This window comes from Hemicordylus capensis, chromosome 6 (genome assembly GCF_027244095.1).
Source record: "Hemicordylus capensis ecotype Gifberg chromosome 6, rHemCap1.1.pri, whole genome shotgun sequence".
Taxonomy (NCBI): domain Eukaryota; kingdom Metazoa; phylum Chordata; class Lepidosauria; order Squamata; family Cordylidae; genus Hemicordylus; species Hemicordylus capensis.
This window is the reverse complement of record NC_069662.1, coordinates 3,396,137-3,421,655: the sequence shown is the minus strand read 5'-3', so window position 1 is coordinate 3,421,655 and position 25,519 is coordinate 3,396,137. Positions and strand designations below refer to the sequence as shown.

The following is a 25,519-nucleotide window of genomic DNA, read 5'->3' as shown; positions in this document are numbered from 1 at the left end:
GTAGCTTTGGGAAGAGCATTTGCCTGCTTGCATGCAGAAGGTCCCAAGTTCCCTCCCTGGCAGCAGCACCTCCAGACAGGGCTGAGAGAGACTCCTGCCTGCAGCCTCGGAGATGCTGCTGCCAGTCTGTATAGACAATATGGTGCTAGATGAGCCAATGGTCTGACTCAGTATATGGCAGCCTCTTATGCTGCTGCTGCTGCTGCTGCTGCAACAACCATGTTGAAATCCTGGATTCCTTCTTTGACTGCGATGAGGAGCACCGTTAAAAAAAACACCCAAAAACCTTCCCGTGTCAGAGCAGAAGTCCCGCATCCAGCCAATGAAATGACTTCGGAAGTCATTAGACTTCCTCTAGCACTTTCCTCTATCTCTGCGTACCGGAGAGGGAGCTGGCGCGCACAGAATTCTGGGAGTTCTTAATCCCTATTGGAGGGGGCCGACCCGCCCCGCTCGCGGCGGGCTTCTTGGCGCACAAAGCCTCCTGGGAATTGTAGTCCCGGCAGGGAGATGGCGGCGCCTGCCATTCCAGAACATCCCCAGCCACAGAGGAGGGAGGAGAATGGCTGCGAGAACAGCCCCAGCCCGGGGGTAAGAAGAAGAAGAGGGGAGAGCCATGGGGTCACCGGGTGGGGGTATCAGTCCCCAAACTCAGAAGGGGGGGAGGCTTAATAGGGGTCTCATAATCCCGAATGGGAAGGTGTGGGGAGGATAAGAGGGGCTTGGGGGGCCATGATGTGGAGAGAAGGGGGGCTGGGGGGGCCATGATGTGGGGAGGACAAGGGGGCTTGGGGGGGCATGATGTGGGGAGGGGGAGTAGGCTAGAGCAGGAAAGCGGGAGGGGGAGGTCTTTGAAATGGCGGGGTGCTGTGTGGGGTGGGCACTGGGCAGGGGGAGCAGGTCCCAGAGTTCAAAAGGGGGGGAGTGTGGGAGGGAGGGGGGCACCCACTCCTATCCCCCCCCCGCCATGCCCCCTTGGAGGCACGAGGGGAGGGGAGAGGCAATAGGATCCTGCCTGCCTCCCCCTGCCCACGCCCCCCTCCCTCCCCTCTTTTGTCTCTCCTGGGTCAAATTGCCAATGGTAAGCTTCTTGGGGCAGGGAATTGTCCTCTTCGATATGCCTGCCAACCTGGCGCTTTAATCTGAAACCTTAAACAGAGAAGGGAACTTATTAGAAAGCATGCCGGGGTGGAAGCTGATCTGCGTTTGGTGGTTTTGGGACCATAGACCCAGAAGGAACCAGAAGTGTGGATATTCTGGAAACTTTTGGATTGGGAAAATTCCCAGTGCCCTATATCAATTGGGCTTGGCCTGTTTATTTGGCTTAGGAAATAAAGTGTGTTTTTAAAAAAATGCATACCATTTTAATTATTTTTAATATGACATTATTATTATTATTATTATTATTATTATTATTATTATTTTACATTCATATCCCACTCTTCCTCCAAGGAGCCCAGAGCGGTGTACTACATACTTGAGTTTCTCCTCACAACAACCCTGTGAAGTAGGTTAGGCGGAGAGAGAAGTGACTGGCCCAGAGTCACCCAGCTAGTCTCATGGCAGAATGGGGATTTGAACTCAGGTCTCCCCAGTCCTAGTCCAGCACTCTAACTACTATGCTCTATAAATATCTCAAACGTGTTTTCTGGTAGCCAAAACTATTTGAACTGAAATATTTGATTTGGGGGGAAATGAAGTAAAGCACACAATATTGGTTTGAGGGTCACATTGAAATCACTTGGAATTTTGCTGCACTTAGAAATAATTTTTGTTGGAATACTTGAAACTATTTTAAGACAGAAGAACAGCCTTGCTGGATCAGACCCAAGCCTATCTTGTCTAGCATCCTGTTTCCCACAGTTGCCCACCAGATGTCTCTGGGAAGCCCACAAGCAGGAGATGAAGGGATGCCCCCTCTCCTGCTGCTGCTCCCCTGCAGTTGCTATTTGGAGGCATCCTGCCTCTGAGCCTGGAAGGAGCCTATAACCTCATTGCTAGTCCTGCCCTCCATGAAATGGAACATATACTGAGTCAGGCCACTGGTCTATCTAGCTCAGTATTGTCTTCACAGACTGGCAGCGGCTTCTCCACGGTTGCAGGCAGGAATCTCTCTCAGCCTTATCTCAGAGATGCTGCCAGGGAGGGAACTGGGAACCTTCTGCTCTTCCCAGAGCGGCTTCATCCCCTGAGGGGAATATCTTGTAGTGCTCAAACATCAAGTCTCCCATTCAGATGCAACCAGGGCAGACCCTGCTTAGCTATGGGGACAAGTCATGCTTGCAACCACAAGACCAGCTCTCCTGGTCTTGTGGTCTAAGCACTACCCTGCACGTTCCATACATTAGGGGTGTGCACAAACTGCAGTTCAAGCATGTTTGGGGAAATCGGGCAGAGAACTTTAAGAAAAAGAAGAGCAGGTTCTTACCTTCTTGCTGAGGTAGCACTTATCCCAATAACGCTAACCCCACGTGGCACCAGCACGCACATGGAGCCCACGCATGTGCAGACGCCAAATACATAAAAACAGCCCTGCTGGATTAGGGCCAAGACCCATCTCACACAGTGGCCCACCAGATGCACCTGAGAAGACCACAGGCAAGAGGTGAGGGCATGCTTTCCCTCCTGTGGTTGCTCCCCTGCCACTGATATTGAGAGGCATCTTGCCTCTGAGGCTGGAGGTGGCCTATAGCCACCACAGAATAGTAGCTACTGATAGACCTGTCCTCCGTGAATTTGTCTAAGCCCCCTTTAAAGCCATCGAAGCTAGTGGCCATCACCACATCCTGTGGCAGAGAATTCCATAGATTAATTATGTGCTATTTGAAAAAGTTCTTCTCTTTGTTGGTCCTAAAATTCCCAGCCTTCAGTTTTATGGGATGATCCCTAGTTCTAGTGTGAGAGAGGAAGAAAAATTTCTCTGTCCACTCTCTCTACTCCATGCATAATTTTATAAACTTCTGCCATGGCTCCCCATTGTCAGCCCTTTTCCAAATTAAAAAGCCCCAGATGCTGTAGCCTAGCCTCATAAGCAGCGTGCTCCAGGCCCTGATCATCTTGCTTGCCCTCTTCTGCACCTTTTCCAGTTCTACAATGTCCTTAAGATACGGTGACCACAACTGTGTGCAGTATTCCAAATGCAGCTGCACCATAGATTTGCATAAAGGCATTATGATATTAGCATTTTTATTTTCAATCCCCTTCCTAATGGTCCCTTGGCCTCATTCACCACATTTGCCATTTTGTCACCCACTCCCCCAGTTTGGAGAGATCCTTTTGGAACTCCTCACAGTTGGTTTTGGATTTCACTACCCATGTGCGTGCTGATGCTGCATGGGAGTTGTTGGGAAGCGTGGCACCCCAGCAGAAAGCTGCTTTGGGCGACAGAGAGCAGGTAAGGACCTGATGTCTTTTTTCATAAAGTTCTCCGCCCAACTAAGTTCACATCCCTACCTTACATTGTCAATTTTTAAAGGGTGGGGGATCAAAAGCACTGAAAACTCTTTACCATCTTAATATTAACACATTCAATAAGGTACACATTCAAGATATAGTGTAAGCCAGAGGTGGGCGGCCTGAGGTTCTCCAGCTGTTGTTGGACTACAACTCCCATCATCCCCAGCCACCTCTGAACTAGGCCATAAACTAGGTAGAAGGTAACCTGCCAAGTGATGCTCTACATAAACCTCTGTAAGTGTGGCTTTTTGCAAGCTGGCAGTGTATAGAATTGCATGCACGGCGTCTCCTAGTTGGAGAACGCAAGGGACCAAGGTATACATCTGCAAGGAAATAATGTTTCCTGAGCCGTATTCCTCCTCAAACTGTCCCTCTCGCTATCTGTGTGATGTCCACTGTTCCCCATCGAATACATTGAGTACAAGAGGGGTTGACCATTGCCTCCTCCTGTGCAGTAGGAGATGATGATTTCTTTCAGCACCTTCCTGTATTGCTGCTGCCCGATATAGGAGTTTCCCACATTCTGGGAAACGCACCAGCGGGGATTCGAACCAACAGCCTCCGGCTCCCTAGGCAGGTTACTTCCCCGCTGTGCCATTAGGTGGCTGACTCTGATGGTGCAGGCTGTTGTGGGGTGTTTTTTTAAATCTGTGCTTGCTCAAGAGAGAACACTGGGATGTCAACCATATCCCATCTCGATTTGTACTCACCCACCATGAGGTCTAGAAACTTAGTCTCTTCTCAAAAAGGAGAAACAAAGCCAGCAAAGAAACAACAACCCCACCCATCGCCACCACATCCCATGTATGCACGCATGCACACACACACAAACGGGTGGGAAGGAAGGTAGAGTGGGCTTGGTTTCTCTCTTCCTTTCCGTTTCAGACGGGATGGGGTTTCTTTGTCCCCCTGGTCCATTCAGACTAACCATCCCCACGCTTCCTCCAGGACTCGGGCGAGGAAAAGGCCAGCTCGCCATACCTCCACGCCCGCTGCAAGCTGGAGAACCTCCTCAACAAGAGCATGCGCATCCGGATGACAGACGGGCGGACCCTCGTGGGCTGCTTCTTGTGTACCGACCGAGACTGCAACGTGATCCTGGGCTCTGCCCAAGAGTACCTCAAGCCCACTGGTGAGTGCCATCCCTGGCGCAGCCTGAGCTGTTCTCTCCTAGGAAACTCCGGAAGCGGCTTATGCTGAGCCAGGTCCTCGGGTGGCAGACCTGTGGGAAGCCTGCCTTTGGGGAGCTTCGCCCGCCCACCCCCTGCCCCTCTTCCCACATTCAGGCTGGTGCTGGCAACCAGGGGTGTCGCTATAATCGAACGGATGGGTTCAAAGAACCCGGACCCCCAGCTCTTGAGGCCCCCCCCACCTTATTTTCTTCATTTTCTTGTGAGAGCCAGCGTGGTGTAGTGGTTAGAGTGCTGGACTAGGACCGGGGAGACCCGAGTTCAAATCCCCATCCAGCCAGGAGACTTGCTGGGTGACTCTGGGCCAGTCACTTCTCTCTCGGCCTGACCTACTTCACAGGGTTGTTGTGAGGAGAAACTCAAGTATGTAGTACACCACTCTGGGCTCCTTGGAGGAAGAGCAGGAGATAAAATGAAAAATAATCATAATCTCCCTCACTCCGAGGGACCGCTGGGGGGAGGAGCGAACACAGGCCCCCTTCTCCCCTAGCTGTGCCCTTTGAAACGGGGTTTTAACGATTGTGTCTGTGTGCATATTTTTCGATCCAGGGTTCTCCGCCTTGGGCCCCCAAATGTTGAGCGGCAGCTCACACCACCCCCAGCCATTTTGGACAGGATTATGGGAGTTGTGGTCCAACAGCATCTGGGGACTCAAACGTGGGGATCCCTGGCTTATAGATATTTGCAAGCCTCTTTAGATAGAAAAGCATGTTATTAAGAAGTGGGCAGGAAATGTAAAAAATGCTAAATAATTGTAGTGGGGCGGGGCAGCCAGGCCTCCAGGCTCCTTTGGCAAGAAAGAAGGCCCAAGTCAGGGCTTCCGGGCTTTCTCGGAGGGGAGGGGGTGCCGTTGGTGACTAGGACTCCCGCGTTCTCATCTTCTCTCTCTCTCTCTTTCTTTCCTGCTGTCCACAGACTCCTTCTCCGCAGGAGAACCTCGGGTCTTGGGGCTGGCGATGGTCCCAGGACATCACATCGTCTCCATAGAGGTGGAGCTGGAGAGCTTGGCCTCCTTGCAGTACCTCTGATCTGTCACCAGAGGGCGCAGCAGGGCTCAACCCTTGAGAAATGCACTTTGCCGACCCTGGAGACAGACAGCCTCCCGACTCTGACTCTGCCTCGCTCGGGAGCAGCTGAGGAGCAAAAGCTTGAAGGCTGGACAGGACTGGTGCACACTGGGAGGTGGGTCATGGGTGCATGTGCACGCGCACACACCCACCTCCGAGACTTGGGATATGGTTGACCCGTAAAGGTGTTTAGGTTTGCGAGACGTCGTATTAAACATAGACAAATTCTGACTTGGTGTGTTGTTCTCCTTGCACCTAAGTCAGAGGTTCTCAAACGTGGGTTTCTGGAGGTTGCTGGTAAGCAGCTCCCACCATCCCCAGCCTAAGTGACCGAAGGCTCAGCAAAGTCCTGCCTCTGAACTCCTCTGCCGTGAACTACAGACCCTCACTACTACGATTACTACTCCCCCCCACCAGATAATCCAGGAGACCTGATCTCCACACACTGGGGGTCAGCATGTTGTGATCTCTGAGCTAAATGCTGCTCTGGGGGGCTGCTGGTGGAACCAAAAGTGGCAGCAGTCCCACAAGCCCGATTTTACTCTGTACTACCTGAAAAGGCTTTGTGGGAGAGGAGGAGGAGGACTGTTCCCTGTAAGAGGGATTCCCAGGTGATGACTACACCTTTTTGCTAGGGGGTGGTAGGAATGGGAGTCAGCAGCATCTGGGAACCTCTGTTACAGGGAGCACCTTTTAGGAGTGGCTCTTTCCGACGACTGCAGCCCTCTCCGGACCAGGGTTCCCTAAGGCATATGCACATACGCGCACACAAGTTGTTGGATGTCTGGTTGGTTAAATTTAGTTCCCGCTCAGGTTGAATCAGGAAGGCCCCACTGAATGCACATGCCCGCACACTGCCTTGATACGGCCGCCCAGAAGAAAACTCATTCCGCACACAGATGAAGAAAGTGAGAGAGACCCTTGAACTGTTTCAGGGAACCCAGCCCAGTTGAGGCAGAGGCATGAGTGATGGGGACCCTCCTCACACACAGGGGGGGCCTCTACCTTTCTCCTCCCCCCATTCCCTTGCTTGTTAAAGGCCCTTGGCATTCTCAATTCCCCGTTTCCACCCCACCCCCCTCCGTTCTTCCTCAGCGGGACACTGGACATGCTAGGAACCTAATCTGCCTGCCCCATGTCCCTGGCTGGGGGAGACATTCCTTGTCTGTTTGGGGTCTTTCCATCTTTACACTGAAGAAAACCTTTTGCAAAATGAATATAGGGGACTTAAAATGCAGGCAGGCCCCTGACTGTATGCCGTGTGGCCAGAGTTGTCTAGATCTGGGTTTGTTCCATTAAAAGAAAAAGAAGGAGGTTAGAACCAGCCATTGGAGCCAGTAAAGGTTTGGGGTAAAGCCCCCACCCCCAGAAGTGCCAGGGCGCAGAACGTGGTGCTTAACGTTTCAGAATCTTCTAGCCCTGCCTGTAAAAGGCGAAAGCAAAATCTCTGGTCAGCTTCAAGGCCATTTTCAAGGGTGCTGTGGAATAAGGGGCTAGGCGTTTCCGTGTGTGTGTGTTGTTAACCTGTACTTTTGTGTAATTATGCCTGTGTTCATTGTGGCAGGAGGGGGGCACCATGTGGGGTACTGAACCCCACCTCCCCGCCTGCCCTTGGCATTTCAATTTGGCTTTCCTCCAGCTTCTGAAATATCAACATATACTTTGCCTGTGCTCTTTCCAGCACTTGCTGTCAAATGTTATAATTGTGGGGAATTGTGTGGTCACACAGCCCTGCAAATAATGTGCAGATGCCGAATCCAGTACTTGCTACCAAATTCTGCAGTTGTGGGGAATCGCGTAATCTGCACAGCCCTGCAAATAACTTTCACATTAAATGTGGATCACCTTTCTCAGCTCGACCCAAGCAGTTGGAAGGCACCATGGAGGGCCCCACTTACGGCATGACAGCTTGACAGGCAGAATATCTGGCAAGAAACACATCCCTGGGAAGAAGCCACAGGATTTCTCCCCGTTTGTTCCATAGGCCTGCAATCAGTGCCGGAAAAGAGTGTCTATAGATAGCCCGGGGCAGTCTTCACTTTGGCTACACTTCGCTCCCACAACACAATGGGGACCGTGCAGGAGCCAGCAGCCTTGTTATCTTATCTGAGGTTCCTTCCTCCCAGAATGTGGAGTTTTTCCATCAGAGGCTCTTGGCGCCCAGAGCTGACTCAGTCCTTCCTTATCCTGTTTGCAACAGGATATTCCCCAATCCAGCCCCAAAGCAGTTCACTGTGTCCTTTTCTTGACAGCTGCATGATAGATCAACATTTTGATCAGTGGACTTTGGCCATGGTGGCTGGGGATGATAGGTGGTGTAGTCTAGCATCATCTTTGGACCCAAACCTAGGAACCTCCGTGTTACTACACCTTTTCCTGTTGCTGCATCTCCATGCCAGGAAAGCTTCACTGGTTGAATTTCTGCCTTGTAGCACGGAAGTGCTAGCAGAGAGGAGGGGAGTGCCAGTCCTCTCAAAACGAAGAACTGCATTCAGAGAGTGAGAGTGAGTGTCCTGTGTGGAATTTTCATGGAGCAGAATCCTTTCACAATCATTAGTGTCAGAGATAAGTTGTAATGGTTTCAGGCCCCACAGAGGCTGGCATCGAACCATCTGCCCAAGAGAGACTATGAGAGAGCTCATATGAATCCAGAACAGCCGCATCTCAAGGCCATCACTGTCCTGTTCAGACACTACACTAGATGCACGTACAGGTCTGTACATGTGTCCAGGGGTGTATGTGAATGACTGAACATGCATTCATTGTAAAAGCAAATCTGGGTGTAGAGGTGGCTTATAACGCGATGCATGGTGTGGAGAGAGTGGATAGGGAGAAGTTCTTCTCCCTCTCTAACAACACTGGAACCAGGGGTCATCCCATGAAACCGGCGGCCAGGTCATTTAGGACCGACAAAAGGAAGTCCTTTTTCACATAGCACATAATCTATGGAATTATTTGCCATGGGACCTGGTGACGGCCACCAGCTTGGATGGCTTTAAAAGGGGCTTAGACAAATTCACAGAGGACAGGTCTATCAATGGCTACTAGTCTGGTAGCTATAGGCTACCTGCAGCCTCAGAGGCAAGATGCCTCTAAATATCAGTCGTCATGGAGCAGCAGCAGGAGAGAGATCATGCTTTCATCTCTTGACTGAGGGGCTTCCCAGAGGCACCTGGTGGGCCACTGTGGGAAACAGGATGCTGGACTAGATGGGCCTCCTTGGGCCCAGAGGTGCAGCTAGGTAATTTTGGAGCCTGGACCAAAAGGCCATTGGACACCCCCACCCCACCCCCGCCTGCAAGTTAAGCATCATTTTGTAACATGTAGGTTCCTGAGGGCACAAACCACACACCCCAGGACAAACTGAAGAGGATTTGGGGGGCCCAGGGGGTGTACAGAGGCCCTGGACTATGGCCCTGATCATACATTCTTATGTACGTTCTGATGTACAGGCCCGCTCAACTGCAGGGTACAGATAAGACATGTACAATGGTATAGCACATGTACTTAAATCAAGGGACAGGTTATTCCCAGTTCTTTCCTGTTAAATACAGGGCGGGGCGGGGAAGTGTCATCTTGAATTCAGAGCCCTCATTCTTTGGGGTAAATACATGTATAACCTGCATTTAACCTCTATCTTTTAAAGCATTGTCTTACATTCAGAGTCGCTTTCTATTTAGGTTATTATGGTAATATGTGAAGGACTGTATGGGCTGGGACTGATGGTGCATGCATCAGCCCTAACATGTGAACAGGGTGTGTATGTCAGAGGTTCTCCAACCAGGCCAGAGGCCATTGTGGCTGGTAGGCAGGGGCGTATCTAGGGTAAGGCAGGCAGGTCACGTGCCCCGGGCGCCACTTGAAGGGGGATGCCATTTTTTTAAATGAAATTTTTTAAAAATGGCCACCAAAAACAAAATGGCCACTGTGCATGCTCAAATGGCCTCTGTGAGGCCTAGCAGAAGACATTTGAGCATGCGTGGTGGCCATTTTGTTTTCGGTGGCCATTAAAAAAAACAACACATTTTTTTTAAAAAATGACTGCCGCACATGCTCAAATGGTCCCTGTGTGGCCCTAGGCCTTGCCAGGCCTCGCAGAGGCCATTTGAACATACATGGTGGCCTCCAAAATGGCCACCACGCCAATCTTTGTAGGCCTGAACAGGCCCGAAAATCAGCCCAGGATGGGCTGCGGCAGTGAATTAAGAGGCCATTGGGGGGAGGGGGAACCTTTGCAGACACCGCCCCCCGGCCTTTAGGAAGCCCCCTGAAGGGGCTACAGGTAAAAAAATTAAAATTTAATATAATATGAGTCACTGTACACATATTCAGATTGGCACTATGTACAGAGAATCAGGGCTTGTGAATACTGAGCTGAAGCTTATGAGCTAGAATTGTATTCATTTGCTCTTACTTTGCTTCTTGTGATAAGTGAGTTAAATGTGATGTCCTAATAATATGGCTATTAATGGTGAGTTTGTCTTTGAATCAGTGTGAAACCCTTAGTATTAAGGCCCACTGGGAGTTTCTTGCTCTCTTCCTCTCATTTTAACTGTCTTTCTGAAATACTAGAATATATTCCAAGCAGTGACACAGTTTACCCTGTATATCCTTTAATTATTTTCAGGGTATCTGGGAGAAGTCAAATTCTCATTTATCTTTAAAACGTACGTAATAGTGGTGCTACAATGCACAGTAGAGAATTAGACAGGCACTTCTGTTTAGTTTTCCAAATACACCTCCACAAAGTATTTAGGTATTTCATGAGCCCCAGCATACTGAAATGTTTAGTTTTCCAGCATTTTTTGGTCTGGCTACGTCCACTGCTAAATAATTTTTGAAATATTAAAAGATTAACGAGCTTGACTTGTATTTTTCAGCTGATATTATGGTAAAGTTATCTGAAAGATGGGTGTCAGATGTTTGGACAGGGGGCACAATTTCAGTGCTTGCCCTAGGTGCTATTTTCCCTAGATACGCCTGCTGGTAGGGCAGGAGCTGTAGCCCCACACCATCTGGGGATAAACGTTCGAGACCCCTCGGTGTGTGGTGTTCTCAGATCCACTCCAGGGAGGGAATGCTAGCAGGTTAAAAATAGCAGGGCATCCTTGATGTTGTCCTCTTTCTTGAGCATGGTAGTTAGATACTAGCCGTCTAATCTTTATTATAGTACAAAAGTTGTATTTGAGTGTTATAGATCTGTGTATATGTCATTGTTTCCATGCATATCATTTTAGACCTTTCAAAGTTAGCTTTTTATATTTTATGAGAATGTGCATTAATGAACTGGTATAGTTTAACCTGGATACAATCTGTAATTCAAATCTATTACTCTTTTTTTAAAGTGGGGGTGCATGGGGAAGGAGCCAAGACCAGCATTCCTGCTCCAGGTCTGGGAAGTTCCAGTTCTGCAGTGGGCTGGTGAAATCAAAGCTGCTGGGGCCTTGAGCAGGTGTGTCGAAGGCAGGATAGCCCACAGGTGCAGCTTGTCAGGAGGAAGAGAGTCTGAGTGGGGCAAGCAAGGGCAGCTGTGCCCGTCCTGCCTTCGCCACAGTCATTCCAAGCAGCAGCAGCAGCAGCAGCAGCAGAGACCTGAATGCATGTTTTACCAGCAAGACAGAGGAAACGTTGGGGAACTGGGTTCTCTGTCCGTGCGTGCAACTTCTTGTGACATGGGGACAGAGCAGCCCCGAAGTCGGAGGAGTCCTTTTATTTATTTATGTTTTCAACTGGGCTTCTTCTCTGCCAGAATCTGGGAGAAAAGAAGCTGTGCGGAGGTGATGAGGTGCAGCTGCTCAGGTAAGGCTGTGATAGGTTGTGACTTTTGGGAAACAGGGGCGGGCGGGGGGCGGTGCTGTTGCTCTTGGAAGCAATCTCTCTCCTCACGCAGGGTTCTTCATTCTCAGGGGCCAGTAGCAGCCCCCGTCAACCCTAAGAGAGCCAGCGTGGTGTAGTGACTAGAGTGCTGGACTAGGACCGGGGAGAGCCGAGTTCAAATCCCCATTCAGCCATGAGACTTGCTGGGTGACCCTGGGCCAGTCACTTCTCTCTCAGCCTAACCTATTTCACAGGGTTGTTGTGAGGAGAAGCCCAAGTATGTAGTACACCAGGGATCCTCAGCGTTGGGCCCCCAGATGTTCTTGGACTTCAACTCCCATAATCCCCAGGCCCAGTGGCCTTTGGCTGGGGATTATGGGAGTTGAAGTCCAAGAACATCTGGGGGCCCAACGCTGAGGATCCCTGTAGTACACCACTCTGGGCTCCTTGGAGGAAAAGTGGGATATAAAATGTAAAATAATAATAATAATAATAATAAATGTGTGGCGGCCCCCTGGCTAATTGTTTATGGGGCCTGTGCAAAACTCTGCACAGTCCCTCCAGCACCTTACAGAGGCAACCCTTCCCACTGTGCAAAGGGGGGGGGTCTCCTTTACGGGGACTGGAGCCTGCTTGAGTCCCTACATAGAGTTACTAACAGTCCCTTATTCACAGGGACATACCTTCTTTCAGCCCCAAACTGACTGTCCCTTACAGGCTGCCAATTTGCCCCTTATTTCCAGCAAATGGGAAGAACAGCCATTGGCCCAGATCAAACCAGTTATGTTCACTAATAACAAAGTAATGAATGAGCTCCAACTCCTTTCCCTTCTCCCTCCCTATCACGGCACTCTACGGTTCTGGAGGGTTGCAGGCTTAGGGTTGCCAACAGTCCCATATTGGGGACATCAACAAAAACATGAACATTAACAGCCATCATGACTGGCTAACTTTGCATTCTTCCAGGTTTCAGGGTCATGGGGGGGGGGGGGAATCATGCAAGCAATAATCCCTGCAGGATTATCTTACAGTGTTGCTCACACACCAAGTCTCCCATTCATATGCAACCAGGGTGGACCCTGCTTAGCTAAGGGAACAAGCCATGCTTGCTACCACAGGACCAGCTCTCCTCTCCTTGGCTACTAGTCAGTGGCTATTAGTCTGGTAGGCCATCTCTAGCCTCAGAGGTAAGATGTCTCTAAATACCAGTTGCAGGGGAGAAACAGCAAGAGAGAGGGCATGACCTCACCTCTTGCCTGTGGGCTTCCCAGAGGCATCTGATGGGCCACTGTGGGAAACAGGATGCTGGACTGGATGCACTTCCTTGAGCCTGATCCAGCAGGGCTGGATCAGGAAGCCCACACAGAGGGCCTATAGCCCTGCCCAGTAACTTCTCCTGCAACTGGTATTCAGTGGTATACTGCCTCTGTACATGGAGGCTTGCCTCATCATCACAACTCATGGTGTAGCCATCAATAGTCCTATCCTCCATGCATTTGACTAATCCCTAATACCAGGGGTTCTTAAATTTGGGTCCCCAGATGCTGTTGTACTACAACTCCCATCATGCTCAGCCATTGTGAAAATAAGTTGTTCCATGCTGCCCAGTTCCCAGAGTGTTGAGAAGACATAGGGCCATATTGCCAGGGTTTGACTTCCTTTGGATGACAGGAAGACCAGAGGATATTTCTGTAAGGTCTGCTTTATTTACAAATGCATATTTGTATATCACCATTTGTTTACCATGTATATTGGTGTATCTGATGGGAGGTGCCATCACCTGCGGCCTTGCAGAAGTTCACATGCCCCCGCCCTAGACCAGGGTTTCCTAACCTTGAGTCGGGATGCTGCTGGGCCACAACTCCCATCACCCACAGCCACAATGGCTGGGGATGATGAGAGTTGTAGTCACTCCAGCAGCATCTGCAGAGAGAAGCAGCCTGTGCCCCACAAGGGGCCTTTAGCTCTCCCTGTTGTCAAGCAACCTGTTCTAAAGGGCTTCTTTTGTTCATCATCATGCCCCCCACCCATGAGCCCCCTTCCCCGCTTGGCCGGAGGGGGCTGGTGGAATGTGCCCCTTCCCCATTCCAGGCATTCCAGAGAGATCAGTGCGCCCAGAGGCCATTTCCGGACAATTAACACCCAAGAAGAAACACCCACCACCGCCTGTGAAGGGAGAGTTGCATTCCAGGCCCCTAACTGCCCACCTTGCCGGAGGGCAGAGCTTCCCCACAATCATCGGAGGGCAGGCAAACCCATTCCAGCAGCTGTGGCCCCTCCGCCAGGCCCTGGGGTAGGAAAAATGGCCGCCTCGCGCTGCATAACGGGTGCAAACACCGCTGTGTAAAGCTAGCTTTAAGCTGCTAACATTCTGGTTTATCACACCCAACAATCAATCTCCAGCTCTTAATGTATGGATTTGCTTCCAGTGGCTGACAAATTGCTCATCTTGTTTAGCATGCAACTCCACCCACCACTCCCCCTGCTTTGTGCCTTGAAAAGACAACTGCAGGCATCTAAAAGGTGTGTGTTATGGGCACCGAAGTGCTCCGTCCTTTCTCCTTTGCCATCCCTGGATCTGGGAGTTCTGTGCCAGCAATTGGAAGGAGCTGGGCTGGCTTCAGTGGGGCCCCTGCCTCAGTGGGGCCCTGCTTCTTCAGAAGGGGCCATGCCAAGCCAGCTCATCCCCCACCTGTGGGTCTGAATTTGTCCGCCATCCCTTTAAAAACAGATGCCGCAACAAAAGAAGTCAAGGAAGGTCTCCACACACTCACCCAAACCCGAAGGAACAGAGCTACTCAAAACCCTGGACACAATTAAAGTCTGCATATTGATGGCGCTAGGGAGCTATAAGCATGAGTTCCATTGGCAATAAACATGTTCAGCTAACGGGTATATTAGATATTAAACATAAACTCTGAAAGAACTCAAGGTGAAGCATAAAGAAAGTAAAAAGTGTGTGAGTGCGTGACAGACAGAAATCCCCAAACCCTATGAGTAGTAGACGACTGCTTCTAAACTTTGACCCATCTTTGGGCCTGTTAAGCTTCTGGAGATGACAGTCCATGACCATCACAACGTGTTCCACAGGGTCATTAAACAGGTCTCTGTTTCCCCACCCATTTGGCTAAGAAATCATGTGGCATTGAGTTCCACAGGTAAACTAGATGCTAGGGCAGAAAACTACCTCTAGCTGCCTATATGACCACTTGTGGGGTAACCAAGGATAACTGTAAGCTGAGGTATCCTTTTCACACAAAGACAGGGATTCATTTCTCAACTTTTTTAAAAAAATCCCTTGAATAGGGATTTTTGAACACACCAGCAGCTCTGTCTCCTCAGCCTCCACTATAGATCCAGGGTTCGTTCTATCTATCCACATTCAGCAAGCAAAGAGATCACTGTATAGCAAAACCTGTTTTAGGGAACAGTGTCTGCCCGTTCTGATAACTGAAAGGCACCATGACACACATCACTGCCTCCACACCAAGAAGTTATGTTGCCAAGTCTGACTTCTGACTGAAGTGATGCCTGGCCCCCACAAATGTTTTTCACAAGAGCCCCTTAACATCTTTCAAGAGTCACCCAGAGAGAAATGCCAATTCCTGGAGGGCTGGCAAACCTACACAGAGCACTGTGGCTGTTCTCTCCCCCAAAGCCAGAGAGTAGTGGCGTTTTCCCTTGCGCATGCTCCTTGAAGGGGATCCTTGGTGCTTGTGCTGTCAGGGAAAGAGGCCGGGCTGGCCGTCCAGTTTGCATTCCCCTTGTGCCAGATTCTCCACTGCACCTGTTTCTGATGGGATCTAGCACCTCTCCATTTGCACCCGTGAGTCCGTGTTGGGATGCGAGCGAGTCGGATGCGCTATTGCACATCTCACTGTGGTGAAGTGTCCACCCTTTGCTGGGCGTTGTGGGGGGAGCAAGTTCTTTCAAGCGTGCTCATTTGGAAGTTCCTCAGTCCAGTTCCTTCCCCAGTTATTTCTCTGCCCCCACCCCAGCGCCGCCCCGCCCAGCTCTCAAACCCAGACTTTCCCCACCGTGTCCAGATCTTGCGAGCAGCAGCAGCAGCCACTGGCGTTGTGGTAGTGGGTCGCCGGCAGGTTCTTGTAGACGGCTTTGCTGTAGGGGACGAGGCAGTAGGTCAGCTGCAGGCGTCGCGCCAGGCGGTAGTAGGCCGCCAGTGCCAGGACCAGCAAAGGCACCAGCAGGGTGAAGCCCAGCACCAGAAGCGCCACCGAGGCCGTGTCGTGCAGGTGGGCTGTGCAGTAGTGCTCCTGCTTGTGCCAGAACTGTGGAGAGAGGAAGCACAGTGCCCGGGTCAGAGAGGATGTGGCAAGGAAGCTGCCATATATGGAGTCAGACCCTTGGTCCATCTAGCTCAGCATTGTCTACCCAGACTGGCAGCAGCTTCTCCAAGGTTGCAGGCAGGAATCTCTCTCTCAGCCCTCTCTTGGAGATGCTGCCAGGGAGGGAACTTGGAAACTCTTCCCAGAGCAGCCCCATCCCTTAAGGGGAATGTCTTACAGTGATCAAACATGCAGTCTCCCATTCAAATGCAAACCAAGGCAGACCCTACTTAGCAAAGGGAGCACTTCATGCTTGCTACCACAACACCAGCTCTCCTAAGGGGAATATATTACAGTGCTCATGCATGTAGTCTCCCCTTCAAATGCAAACCAGGGTGGATCCTGCTTAGCAAAGGGGGCAGTTCATGCTTGCTACCAACAGACCAGCTCTCCTTACAGACATGTGCTCATGCACAGAATGGAGGTGCACTGCCCTTGTGCACAAATAGCAGTAGTGTGCATTTAGGGCATCCATCCCCTGTTTATTCACTGTAGGAGGCAACACCTTCATCCCCGGCAAAGGCCATTAGAACCGGGGAGCACATCAGGTCCTCAAGCTCAATGCAATGATTAATGCTTGTAGGATATTTCGCATCCCCAAAGGGTGTTAGAAATTGCCACTAGTAGCAAAACGATATATTTGTTATAGAACTCCATTGAGGACAGGCCTATCAATGGCTCCTAGTCTGGTGGCTATGGGCCACCTCCAGCCTTATAGCCAGCATAGTGTAGTGGTTAGAGTGTTAGGACTGGGAAGACCTGAGTTTGAATCCCCGTTCAATCATGAAACTCACTGGGTGACTCTGGGCTAGTCATGTAGCTCTCAGCCTAACCTCCCTCACAGGGTGGCTATGAGGAGAAAAAGAAGCATGTACTCTGAGTTTCTTGGAGGAAGAACAGGAAATACATGTTTAAAAACATAAATAAATAACATAACAAAACATAACATGACATAATTTGCCTCTGAATCCCAGTTGCAGAAGAGCAACAGCAGGACAGAGGGCAAGCCCTCTGCTCTTGCCTGTGGGCTTCTCCGAGGCATCTGGCTACCTCGAGGAGAGCTGGTCTGGTGGTAGCCAGCATGACTTGTCCCCATAGCTAAGCAGGGTCTGCCCTGGTTGCATATGAATGGGAGACTGGATGTGTGAGCACTGTTAAGATCTTCCCCTCAGGGGATGGAGCCACTCTGAGAAGAGCAGAAGGTTCCCAGTTCCCTCCCTGGCAGCATCTCCAAGATAGGGCTGAGAGAGATTCCTGCCTGCCACCTTGGAGAAGCCGCTGCCAGTCTGTGAAGACGATACTGAGCTAGATAGACCAATGGTCTGACTCAGTATATGGCAGTTTCCTATGTTCCTATGTTTCCTATCTGGTGGGCCACTGTGGGAAACAGGATGCTGGACCAGAGAGGCCTTCTTGGACCTGATCCAGAAGGGCTGTTCTTATGTCTTGAACTCTTCCTTCCATATATGTATATTTACACTTCTGGCACCATTGCACCCCTCTCCTCTACCAACATCGGACTCTAGCCCTATTCAGAATTTCAGTGGCACATGCGTACGGATGATTTTACAAATGTACATGTGAATGGAACCTAGGAAGCTGCCATAACCTGAGTCAGACCCCTGGTCCATCTAGCTCAGTATTGTCTACACTGACTGGCAGCAGCTCTCCGAGGTTTAGAGCAGGAGTTGTCTCTCTGAGCCATCTCTTGGTGATGCCAGGGTGTGAATTTTGGTCCTTCTGCATGCAAGGATGCAGATGTTCTTCCCAGCGTGGCCCCATCCCCTAAGTCACCCATCCAAATGCAAACCAAGGTGGACCCTGCATAGCAAAGGGTTCAATTAATGCTCACTACCATGTGCATGTTTTTATTTCATAGGTTAATCTGGGTACAGGCCCCCTCAAACACAGGGTACAGAGAGGAAGTGTACCCTATCTTGCACGGAACAGAATGTGAATAATTGTGTGTACAAATCTGTCCATTTATTTTATTTTATTTTAATTTTTTACATCTTCTATCCCACTCTTCCTCCAAGGAGCCCAGAGCAGTGTACTACATGCTTAGGTTTCTCCTCACAACAACCCTGTGAAGTAAGCTAGGCTGAGAGAGAAGTGACTGGCCCAGAGTCACCCAGCAAGTCTCATGGCTGGATGGGGATTTGAACTCGGGTCTCCCCGGTCCTAGTCCAGCACTCTAACCACTGCACCACGCTGGCATGCATTCATTGTACACAGAATAGTGCGTGCGTGGAACATAATTTGTGAACAGGGCTTCACTTTGATCACAAAATGTGTTTCTCTGATCCCTGGCTTGCTAAAGCCCTCCCCTGGACGTTGGTGGGATGTGGGTGAAAAAGGAGAACTGGCTACTTTTGTGAAAAAGCAGGCTCTTCCCAAGGACAAGAACCAAGTAGCTGCAGGCTGGCTGGCTGGCTGCACATGTACCCGCAGCTGGAATGTGCTCTTCAGCCCCACAGGGTTATCAAAGCCACGGACGGACCCCACATCTGGCTTTTGTCACCGGGAGGCGGGGAGGACAGCTGGGAACCAGAGCTCTGGGGTTTCCTGCCCAGCAGAGCCTCTTACCCAGAGGTGGCCAACCTGAAGCTCCCCAGCTGTGGTGGGACTACAACTCCCATCACCCTCTGCTGCAATGCGGTGGGGGGATGATGGGAGTTTTAGTCTGATCGCAGCTGGAGAGCCTCAGCTGGGCCTAACGATTCCATTCTAGGTCTCTGTACAAAATACACTTCTCTTAGATGCAGTATCTGTTTTCCCTGGTCTTTTTAGGGTGTAGCCATGCTCTACTTTTTGCTGTCTTTTGCCCCATGAACCATACTTGTTCTTAGCTGTCCATGGGCCAGTGCACAGATCCCAGCGCCTCTCTGCATGAGGCCTGGTCGAGGCAGGCAGCAGAATGAGGTGGGGGGACTGTATAACTCCAGGCTGGACCTCGGGAGGCATGGTTTTGAACCTAGGCCTAGATTTACAAATAAACACATAGGAACATAAAGTAAAAGGTAAAGTTGTGCCCTCGAGTTGTTGTCGATTCCTGGCGTCCACAGAGCCCGGTGGTTGTCTTTGGTAGAAGAATACAGGAGGGGTTGACCATTGCCGCCTCCCGCACAGTGTGAGATGATGCCTTTCAGCATCTTCCTATATTGCTGCTGCCCGACAGAGGTGTTTCCCATAGTCTGGGCAAAAATACCAGCAGGGATTCGAACCGGCAACCTCTTTCTCACTAGGCAACTCATTTCCCTGCTGCGCCATTAGGTGGCTAGGAAGCTGTCATATAAATAAATAAATGAGTGAATAAACTGAGTCAGACCCTTGGTCCATCTAGCTCAGTATGGTCTTCACAGACTGGCAGCGGCTTCTGCAAGGTTCTCAGCCCTGTCTTGGCGATGCTGCCTGGGAAGGAATTTGGAACCTTCTGCATGCAAGTATGCCGAAGCTTTTACCAGAGGGGCCCCATCCCCTGAGGGGAATATCTTATGGTGCTCACACATTGTCTCCCATCCAAATGCAACCCAGGACAGACCCTGCTTAGCAAAGGGGGCCATTCATGCTTGCTACCACAAGGCCAGCTCTCATCCCACAGACACCTTCCTGTAAGTGGAAAGCTAGCCATTAGGAGGCCCGGTGGGCTGCAATCTTTCCCCACCCCCACCCCCACCCCCAAAAAGTGCAAGGGCGGTTTTGCGAAAGCATTCAAAAATGGCCTCCCCCAGTGCTGTCTGGGAATGACTAAAGGTGGTCCCCCCCCCCCAAATACGTCCCTTCCCCCTATATCCACCAGAGTGGAACTTTACAGCAAAGTGTCAGACGATGCGGCCATTGTATATGATGGCCCTATCGCTTGGATTACTTGTTTTAAAAGGCACCTCACTCCTCCAGCCCAGACCAAGCAGCAAGAGCCCCTGCAGCCAGGGAGGAAGGCGACTCCTCCATCCTCCCAGGAGCCAGGCCATCCCCTTCCTGGCCAGGAATTGGGCTTCTGGGTGAGCCCCTGCCACAGTCTGACGTTGTACAGTCCTCTTACCCCCTGAAGATGACCAGCCACCTCGTCCCACACTGGCAGAGGCAAGGCCTGCTCTGCAAGACCTTTGCAACCAAGAGCAGGAAGGCCTGCTGGGGTCCCCAGGACGTCCCCGCCCTGACCCCAGTGGTGGACGACCTGGACTGGCTTATTTATTGATTGTTAGATTATAATACCACCTTTAAGACAATCTCAAGGCTGTATTCACACAGGCAGGTCTTGTTTTCCCTTTGCTTGCAGCCTTCCCAGATTGGATGCTTATGAGAGAAGAGCTGGTCTTGTGACAGCAAGCATGAATGGTCCCCTTTGCTAAGCAGGGTCCACCCTGGTTTGCATTTTAATGGGAGGCAGGGGCATATCTAGGGTGGGGCAGGCAGGGCACGTGCCCCGGGCACCACTTGAAGGGGGGGCACCATTTTCTAATTTTTTTTTAAAAAAAAATTAAAGGCTGCCAAAACCAAAATGGCCACTGCACATGCTCAAATGGCCTCTGTGAGGTCCTAGGCCAGGCCAGGCCTCGCAGAGGCCATTTGAGCATTCGCGGTGGCCGTTTTATTTTCAGCCACCATTTAAAAATTAAAAAAAAGGGGGGGGGAGGCCATGACACATGCTCAAATGGTCCCTGTGAGGCCCTAGAGGCGCGCGTGTGGCGGGGCAACCTTTTCAGACCCCCACACAGCCTTTAGGAAGCCCCTCGAAGGAGCTACAGGTAAAAAAATTATAATATAATATAATATAATGTAAGTCACTGTACACACATTCAGTTTGGAACTATGTACAGAGAATCAGGGCTTGTGAATACTGAGCTGAAGCTAATGAGCTAGGATTGTATTCATTTGCTCTTACTTTGCTTCTTGTGATAAGTGAGTTAAATGTGATGTCTTAATCACATGGCTATTAATGGTGAGTTTGTCTTTGAATCAGTGTGAAATCCTTAATATCGAGGCTCACTGGGAGTTTCTTGCTCTCTTTCTCTCATTTTAACTGTCTTTCTGAAAGACTAGAATATATTCCAAGCAGTGACACAGTTTACGCTGCATATCCTTTAATTATTTTCAGAGTATCTGGGAAAAGCCAAATTCTCCATTTAAAAAAAACCACTTATGTAATAGTGATGCTACAATGCATAGGAGAGAATTAGAGAGGCACTTCTGGTTAGTTTTCCAAGTACACCTGTGGTTAGAGTGCTGGACTAGGACCGGGGAGACCCGAGTTCAAATCCCCATTCAGCCATGAGACTTGCTGGGTGACTCTGGGCCAGTCACTTCTCTCTCAGCCTGACCTACTTCACAGGGTTGTTGTGAGGAGAAACTTATGTAGTACACCGCTCTGGGCTCCTTGGAGGAAGAGCGGGGTATAAATGCAAAATAAATAATAATAATAAATAAATAAATAAATAAATAAATAAATAAATAAATAATAGTGTTTGGGTATTTCATGAGCCCCAGCATACTGAAATTTGTAGTTTTCCAGCATTTTGGGGTCTGGCTACGTCCACTGCTAAATAGTTTTTGAAATATTAAAAGATTAACGAGCCTGACTTGTATTTTTCAGCTGATATTATGGTAACGTTATCTGAAAGACGGGTGTCAATGTTTGGACAGGGGGCGCAATTTCAGTGCTTGTCCTAGGCTCTATTTTCCTTAGAGACGCCTCTGATGGGAAGGAGACCCCATGTGTGAGCAGCACTGCAAGTTATTCTCCTTAGAGGATGGGGCCACTTTGGGAAGAGCAGAAGGTTCCAAGTTCCCTCCCTGGCAGCATCTCCAAGATAGGACAAGATTTTTTTAATTGAACCAACAAACTACCAAAGCATACAGTATGTTGCCAAAGCATCTCCAAGATAGGGCTGAGAGAGACTCCTGCCTGCAACCTTGGAGAAGACGCTGCCAGTCTGTGCAGACAATACTGAGCTAGATGGACCAAGGGTCTGACTCGGTACAAGGCAGCTTCCTCTGTCCCTAACCAGCCCTTCCCTTGCGTCGGCTTCTCAACTTTGGGAATCCCCAGGTGTGGCTGGGCTACAACTCCCGGCCTCCGCAGCCACCATGGCCAAAGGGCTCTCCGCCTGGGCTCCCAGATGGTGCCAGCCAATGCGCCTGGGGCATCAGTGTTCCCTCCAAGGCATGCGCCCACAAGGTTTTGGCTCTCCGCTCAGTTAATTTTAGATCCTGCCCAGGTTGAAATCTGGAAGGCCCCACTCTGAATGCACATGTGCACGCGCACTGCCTTGATATGGCCACCCAGAACCAAACTCTTCCCGCACACCGGGGGGGGGAGTAGAGAGGAATGGGGGGTGATGGGAGTTGTAGTCCAACACAATCGGGGGAACCCAAGCGCCTTGTGCCCAAGCTTGCAGGAAGAGGCACTTGCTGGGTAGAGAGGGACCTTCTCCCCAGGGCTCTGAAGGAAGCATTTGCAGGCCGTGGGTGGCGACATGCCCCTATCCCCATGACCCGTCCCCAGAGGAGGGAAACTGACAGCCCGGCATCGCTTAATCCCAGCACATTCCACAGCAGCTTCAAACCAGCCCCACCCGCCAGCCACCACTGCTAAGATCCCACCCGGGCAAGACCACCCAAAGCTTTCCACAGCTGTTCCGCCAACTCTGGGGGGTGGAGTGGGTGGGTCTGCAGAGAAGAGAAGTCACCAAGGCTGGGGAGGGGACGGGTTCACCATCCACCCCCACCCCACCCCGCCCCCCGGGTGGAGGGAGACCCCTGTCCCAACATAGTTGGCGTATGGCTATGATTAAAAATCCCAAGTCATTGGTTACGTTGAGTCAGGCATGCTAGGACGCCTGGCGTCAAGACAGCCTGGCCAAGATGTGGAGCAGCGATCAACCACCACAACAAATATGAATGTACCGCTTTTCAACAAAGTTTTCCAAAGCAGTTTACACAGAGAAATAACAAACAAATAAGATGGATCCCTGTCTCCAAAGGCCTCACATTCTAAAGAGAAATGTATGACAGACACCAGCAACAGTCACTGGAGGTCCTGTGCTGGGGGTGGAGAGGGCCAGTTACTCTCCCCCTGCTAAATAAAGAGAATCACCACGTTAAAAAGGTGACTCTCTGCCCAGTTAGCAGGGGTGAAGGTTGCCTTCAAGCACGTGCAGAGTGCTGCAAGTATTCACTCACCCTTAGGAAACTGCAGCCAGCCACTACGGCAGCTGGGCTCAGCCTCCAGAGCAGAGGGCATCCCTTCCATATCTGGGTTTATAAATGGCCCTCCAGCTGATCAGAATGGCCAAAGGCCATGGTTCTTAAGGATGATGGGAGTTGTGGTACTTGGAGCTTGGAACTTAAGGTTTAAGAGAATCCCTGCCTTAAGCGTTAAATATAAAGCTTTAAACCCCTGCTTTTGTTTCAGGCCCGGAAAGAAGCTGGAACCCAGTTTGGCTAGAATCATCCCTTCAGCCGCCAGGATCGGAATCCAGGACATAGCCCTCAACACAAGTGTGTTGCTCTTTCCACTCAAGGTCACACCAAGAGACCTGCCAGGTTTGTTTCTTTTTTTCCTTTGGCAAGCCGGGGAGCAGAGACAGGAGGGAGTCCACCCCACCCCCACCCAGCCATTCAGCCAAACCTTTTCCACTGAAAAGGCTTGATTTGCAATAAATCCTTAAACAGTGCTGGAGAACCAGCCTAGCTGAAGGCGGCCCCTCTGTTATGGGATCCCTTCTCCCCAACTCCTAAGCCCGGAGGCATGGTTGGAGTTACCTGTTGGCTGAAGCGAGGTGTTCTGCACATGCTCAGAGGCATTCCTTTTTAATTCTGCATGGAATCATAGAATTTCAGAGTTGGAAAGGATCTCAGAGGCCTTCTAGCCCAACCCCGGGACAGATGCCTCTCCAGCTTCTGAAAAGCTCCAGCAAAGGAGAGCCCACCCCTGCATGAGGCGGGCTGTTCCATTGTCCAACAGCTCTCGCCAATTAGGGAATTGATCCCAACAGTCTAGCCAATATCTGCTAACTTGCCATCTAAACCCTTCACTCCTGGTCCTGCCCTCAGAAGCAACAGAGAGCAAGTCCGTTCCTCTCCCTCTCCTCGTTCCCCTTAAAACACTCTCCACTCTTTCAACCATTATTCCCCAAGAGACCTGGTTTCGACACCCGTCCCCGTCTTGGCTGCCCTCCTCTGGACCCCTTCATCGTAGAACTGGGACCCAACGCCTCTCTTCACGCTCCAGGACTGGGGCCCCCCACCTTGAAAGACAGCTCCTGGGGTTCAGCCATCTCCTCTTCAAGACAGACCCAGGCCCCACCTCTTGGCAAAAGACTGCAGGGTCAAAATCCCACCCCCACACCCCCATAAACCATCTCCCTTACAATCCAAGGACCCAGGGGTTGTGGGTGTGAGGCAAGATTATCAGGCTTTCCTGTTTATGGTATTTTAAAGGTGTTTTGTGATAGATAGATAGATAGATAGATAGATAGATAGCAATTTAACCTTTTTACATGAGGTTTTTGGCCGCGGTTTGGTTTGAATTGTAAGCCACCCCAAGAGTTTATATAGGGCGGTATAAAGAAAGATAAATAAAAGAACAAATACTAAGTGCAGTTCAGCTCTGGAACAGCCCCATTCCCAACTCCTTCTCTCTCTCTCTCTCTCTCTCTCTCTCTCACACACACACACACATATACACGGTCGCCTGATTCCCCACGAATCCTGACAATTGAGGATTGGGGGGGGGGGTTCCGCCGTGGGCTGAGGACCTACCTTGGAGTGGCAGAGGAATCCAAACCCCAACAGGACCCCGGCGGGGAGCAGGAAGAACCCAAAGACCAGGGCCACCAAGAGCAGGTTGAGGACCCCCACCAGCAAGTTCTGGACTGTGACCAGGACGGCACACGCCCAGCAGTCCAGAGACCCCCGCAGCTCCAAAGCCCCCTCCCCAGCGTAGGGCGGGGGTGGCAGCGAGGAGGCCACGGGGGCACTTTCCTGTTCCAGGGACCCTGACATGGCCCTCTGGGAGCGGGTGTCCAAGCCCATGCCTGGCTGCTGCTGCCGCCAAGACCCCTCCCAGTGCCTCTTCACCAAAGAGCCTCTGCTTCCTTCCTCTAATCCTGGAGGTCTGGCTTGGCTCAACAGTTCATCACACCCTTTATACACCTCTCATTGCATCTCCTCCCCCTACAGCTGGCCCAGCCTCCATCTCTTCTGGATAATCTAGGAATGCAGCCCACCCCCCACAACACACACCACACACCACAAGAACAAGCCCTCACCAGCCCCCTTCCTCACCGCCCCCCACTAAACTTGTCCATCCAGCGAATGCTGCTGCTTGCACCATTCTCAGGGGGTGAAGGGTCTCCACGTACTCAAATTCCACAGATGTTTTCCTTTGAGACTCCTCCGCCCCCATGTGCCGCCCCCTTTGGGGCACGGGCCTGCCAGGTCCCAATCCGGACGGTGCCCATAAAAACTGTGGCAGATGCACATTTGCAGCCCAGACCTGGAGGAGACAATCTTCTTACAAGGCTGAGAGAGAAGACTGATATTAAAATGGTAGCTGTGAAAACAGCCAGTCTGACTCACTGGGCACAAAGCAATGTGGGAAGTTCTTTTGCACAAGCCTCACTGAAATAAAACGGGAGTT

The 25,519-nt window shown here is 50.8% G+C and overlaps 2 protein-coding genes across 2 annotated transcripts; one reads left to right on the top strand and one right to left on the bottom strand.

Moving 5' to 3' along the window:
- Nucleotides 1-433: 433 nt before the first annotated feature.
- NAA38 (N-alpha-acetyltransferase 38, NatC auxiliary subunit) lies at nt 434-5,944 on the top strand. The gene is made up of 3 exons (XM_053266062.1): nt 434-591; nt 4,405-4,588; nt 5,562-5,944. Exons 1-3 carry the CDS (start codon nt 511-513, stop codon nt 5,672-5,674), a joined length of 378 nt encoding a protein of 125 aa, XP_053122037.1. The 5' UTR covers nt 434-510; the 3' UTR covers nt 5,675-5,944.
- A 7,270-nt stretch (nt 5,945-13,214) lies between these two features.
- On the bottom strand, nt 13,215-25,008 carry TMEM88 (transmembrane protein 88). Its single transcript, XM_053266365.1, has 2 exons — nt 24,640-25,008; nt 13,215-15,819 (listed from the first exon to the last, which is right to left on the bottom strand). The coding sequence occupies exons 1-2, from the start codon at nt 24,910-24,912 to the stop codon at nt 15,547-15,549; spliced, it is 546 nt and encodes a 181-aa protein (XP_053122340.1). The 5' UTR covers nt 24,913-25,008; the 3' UTR covers nt 13,215-15,546.
- Between the last annotated feature and the right edge of the window lie 511 nt (nt 25,009-25,519).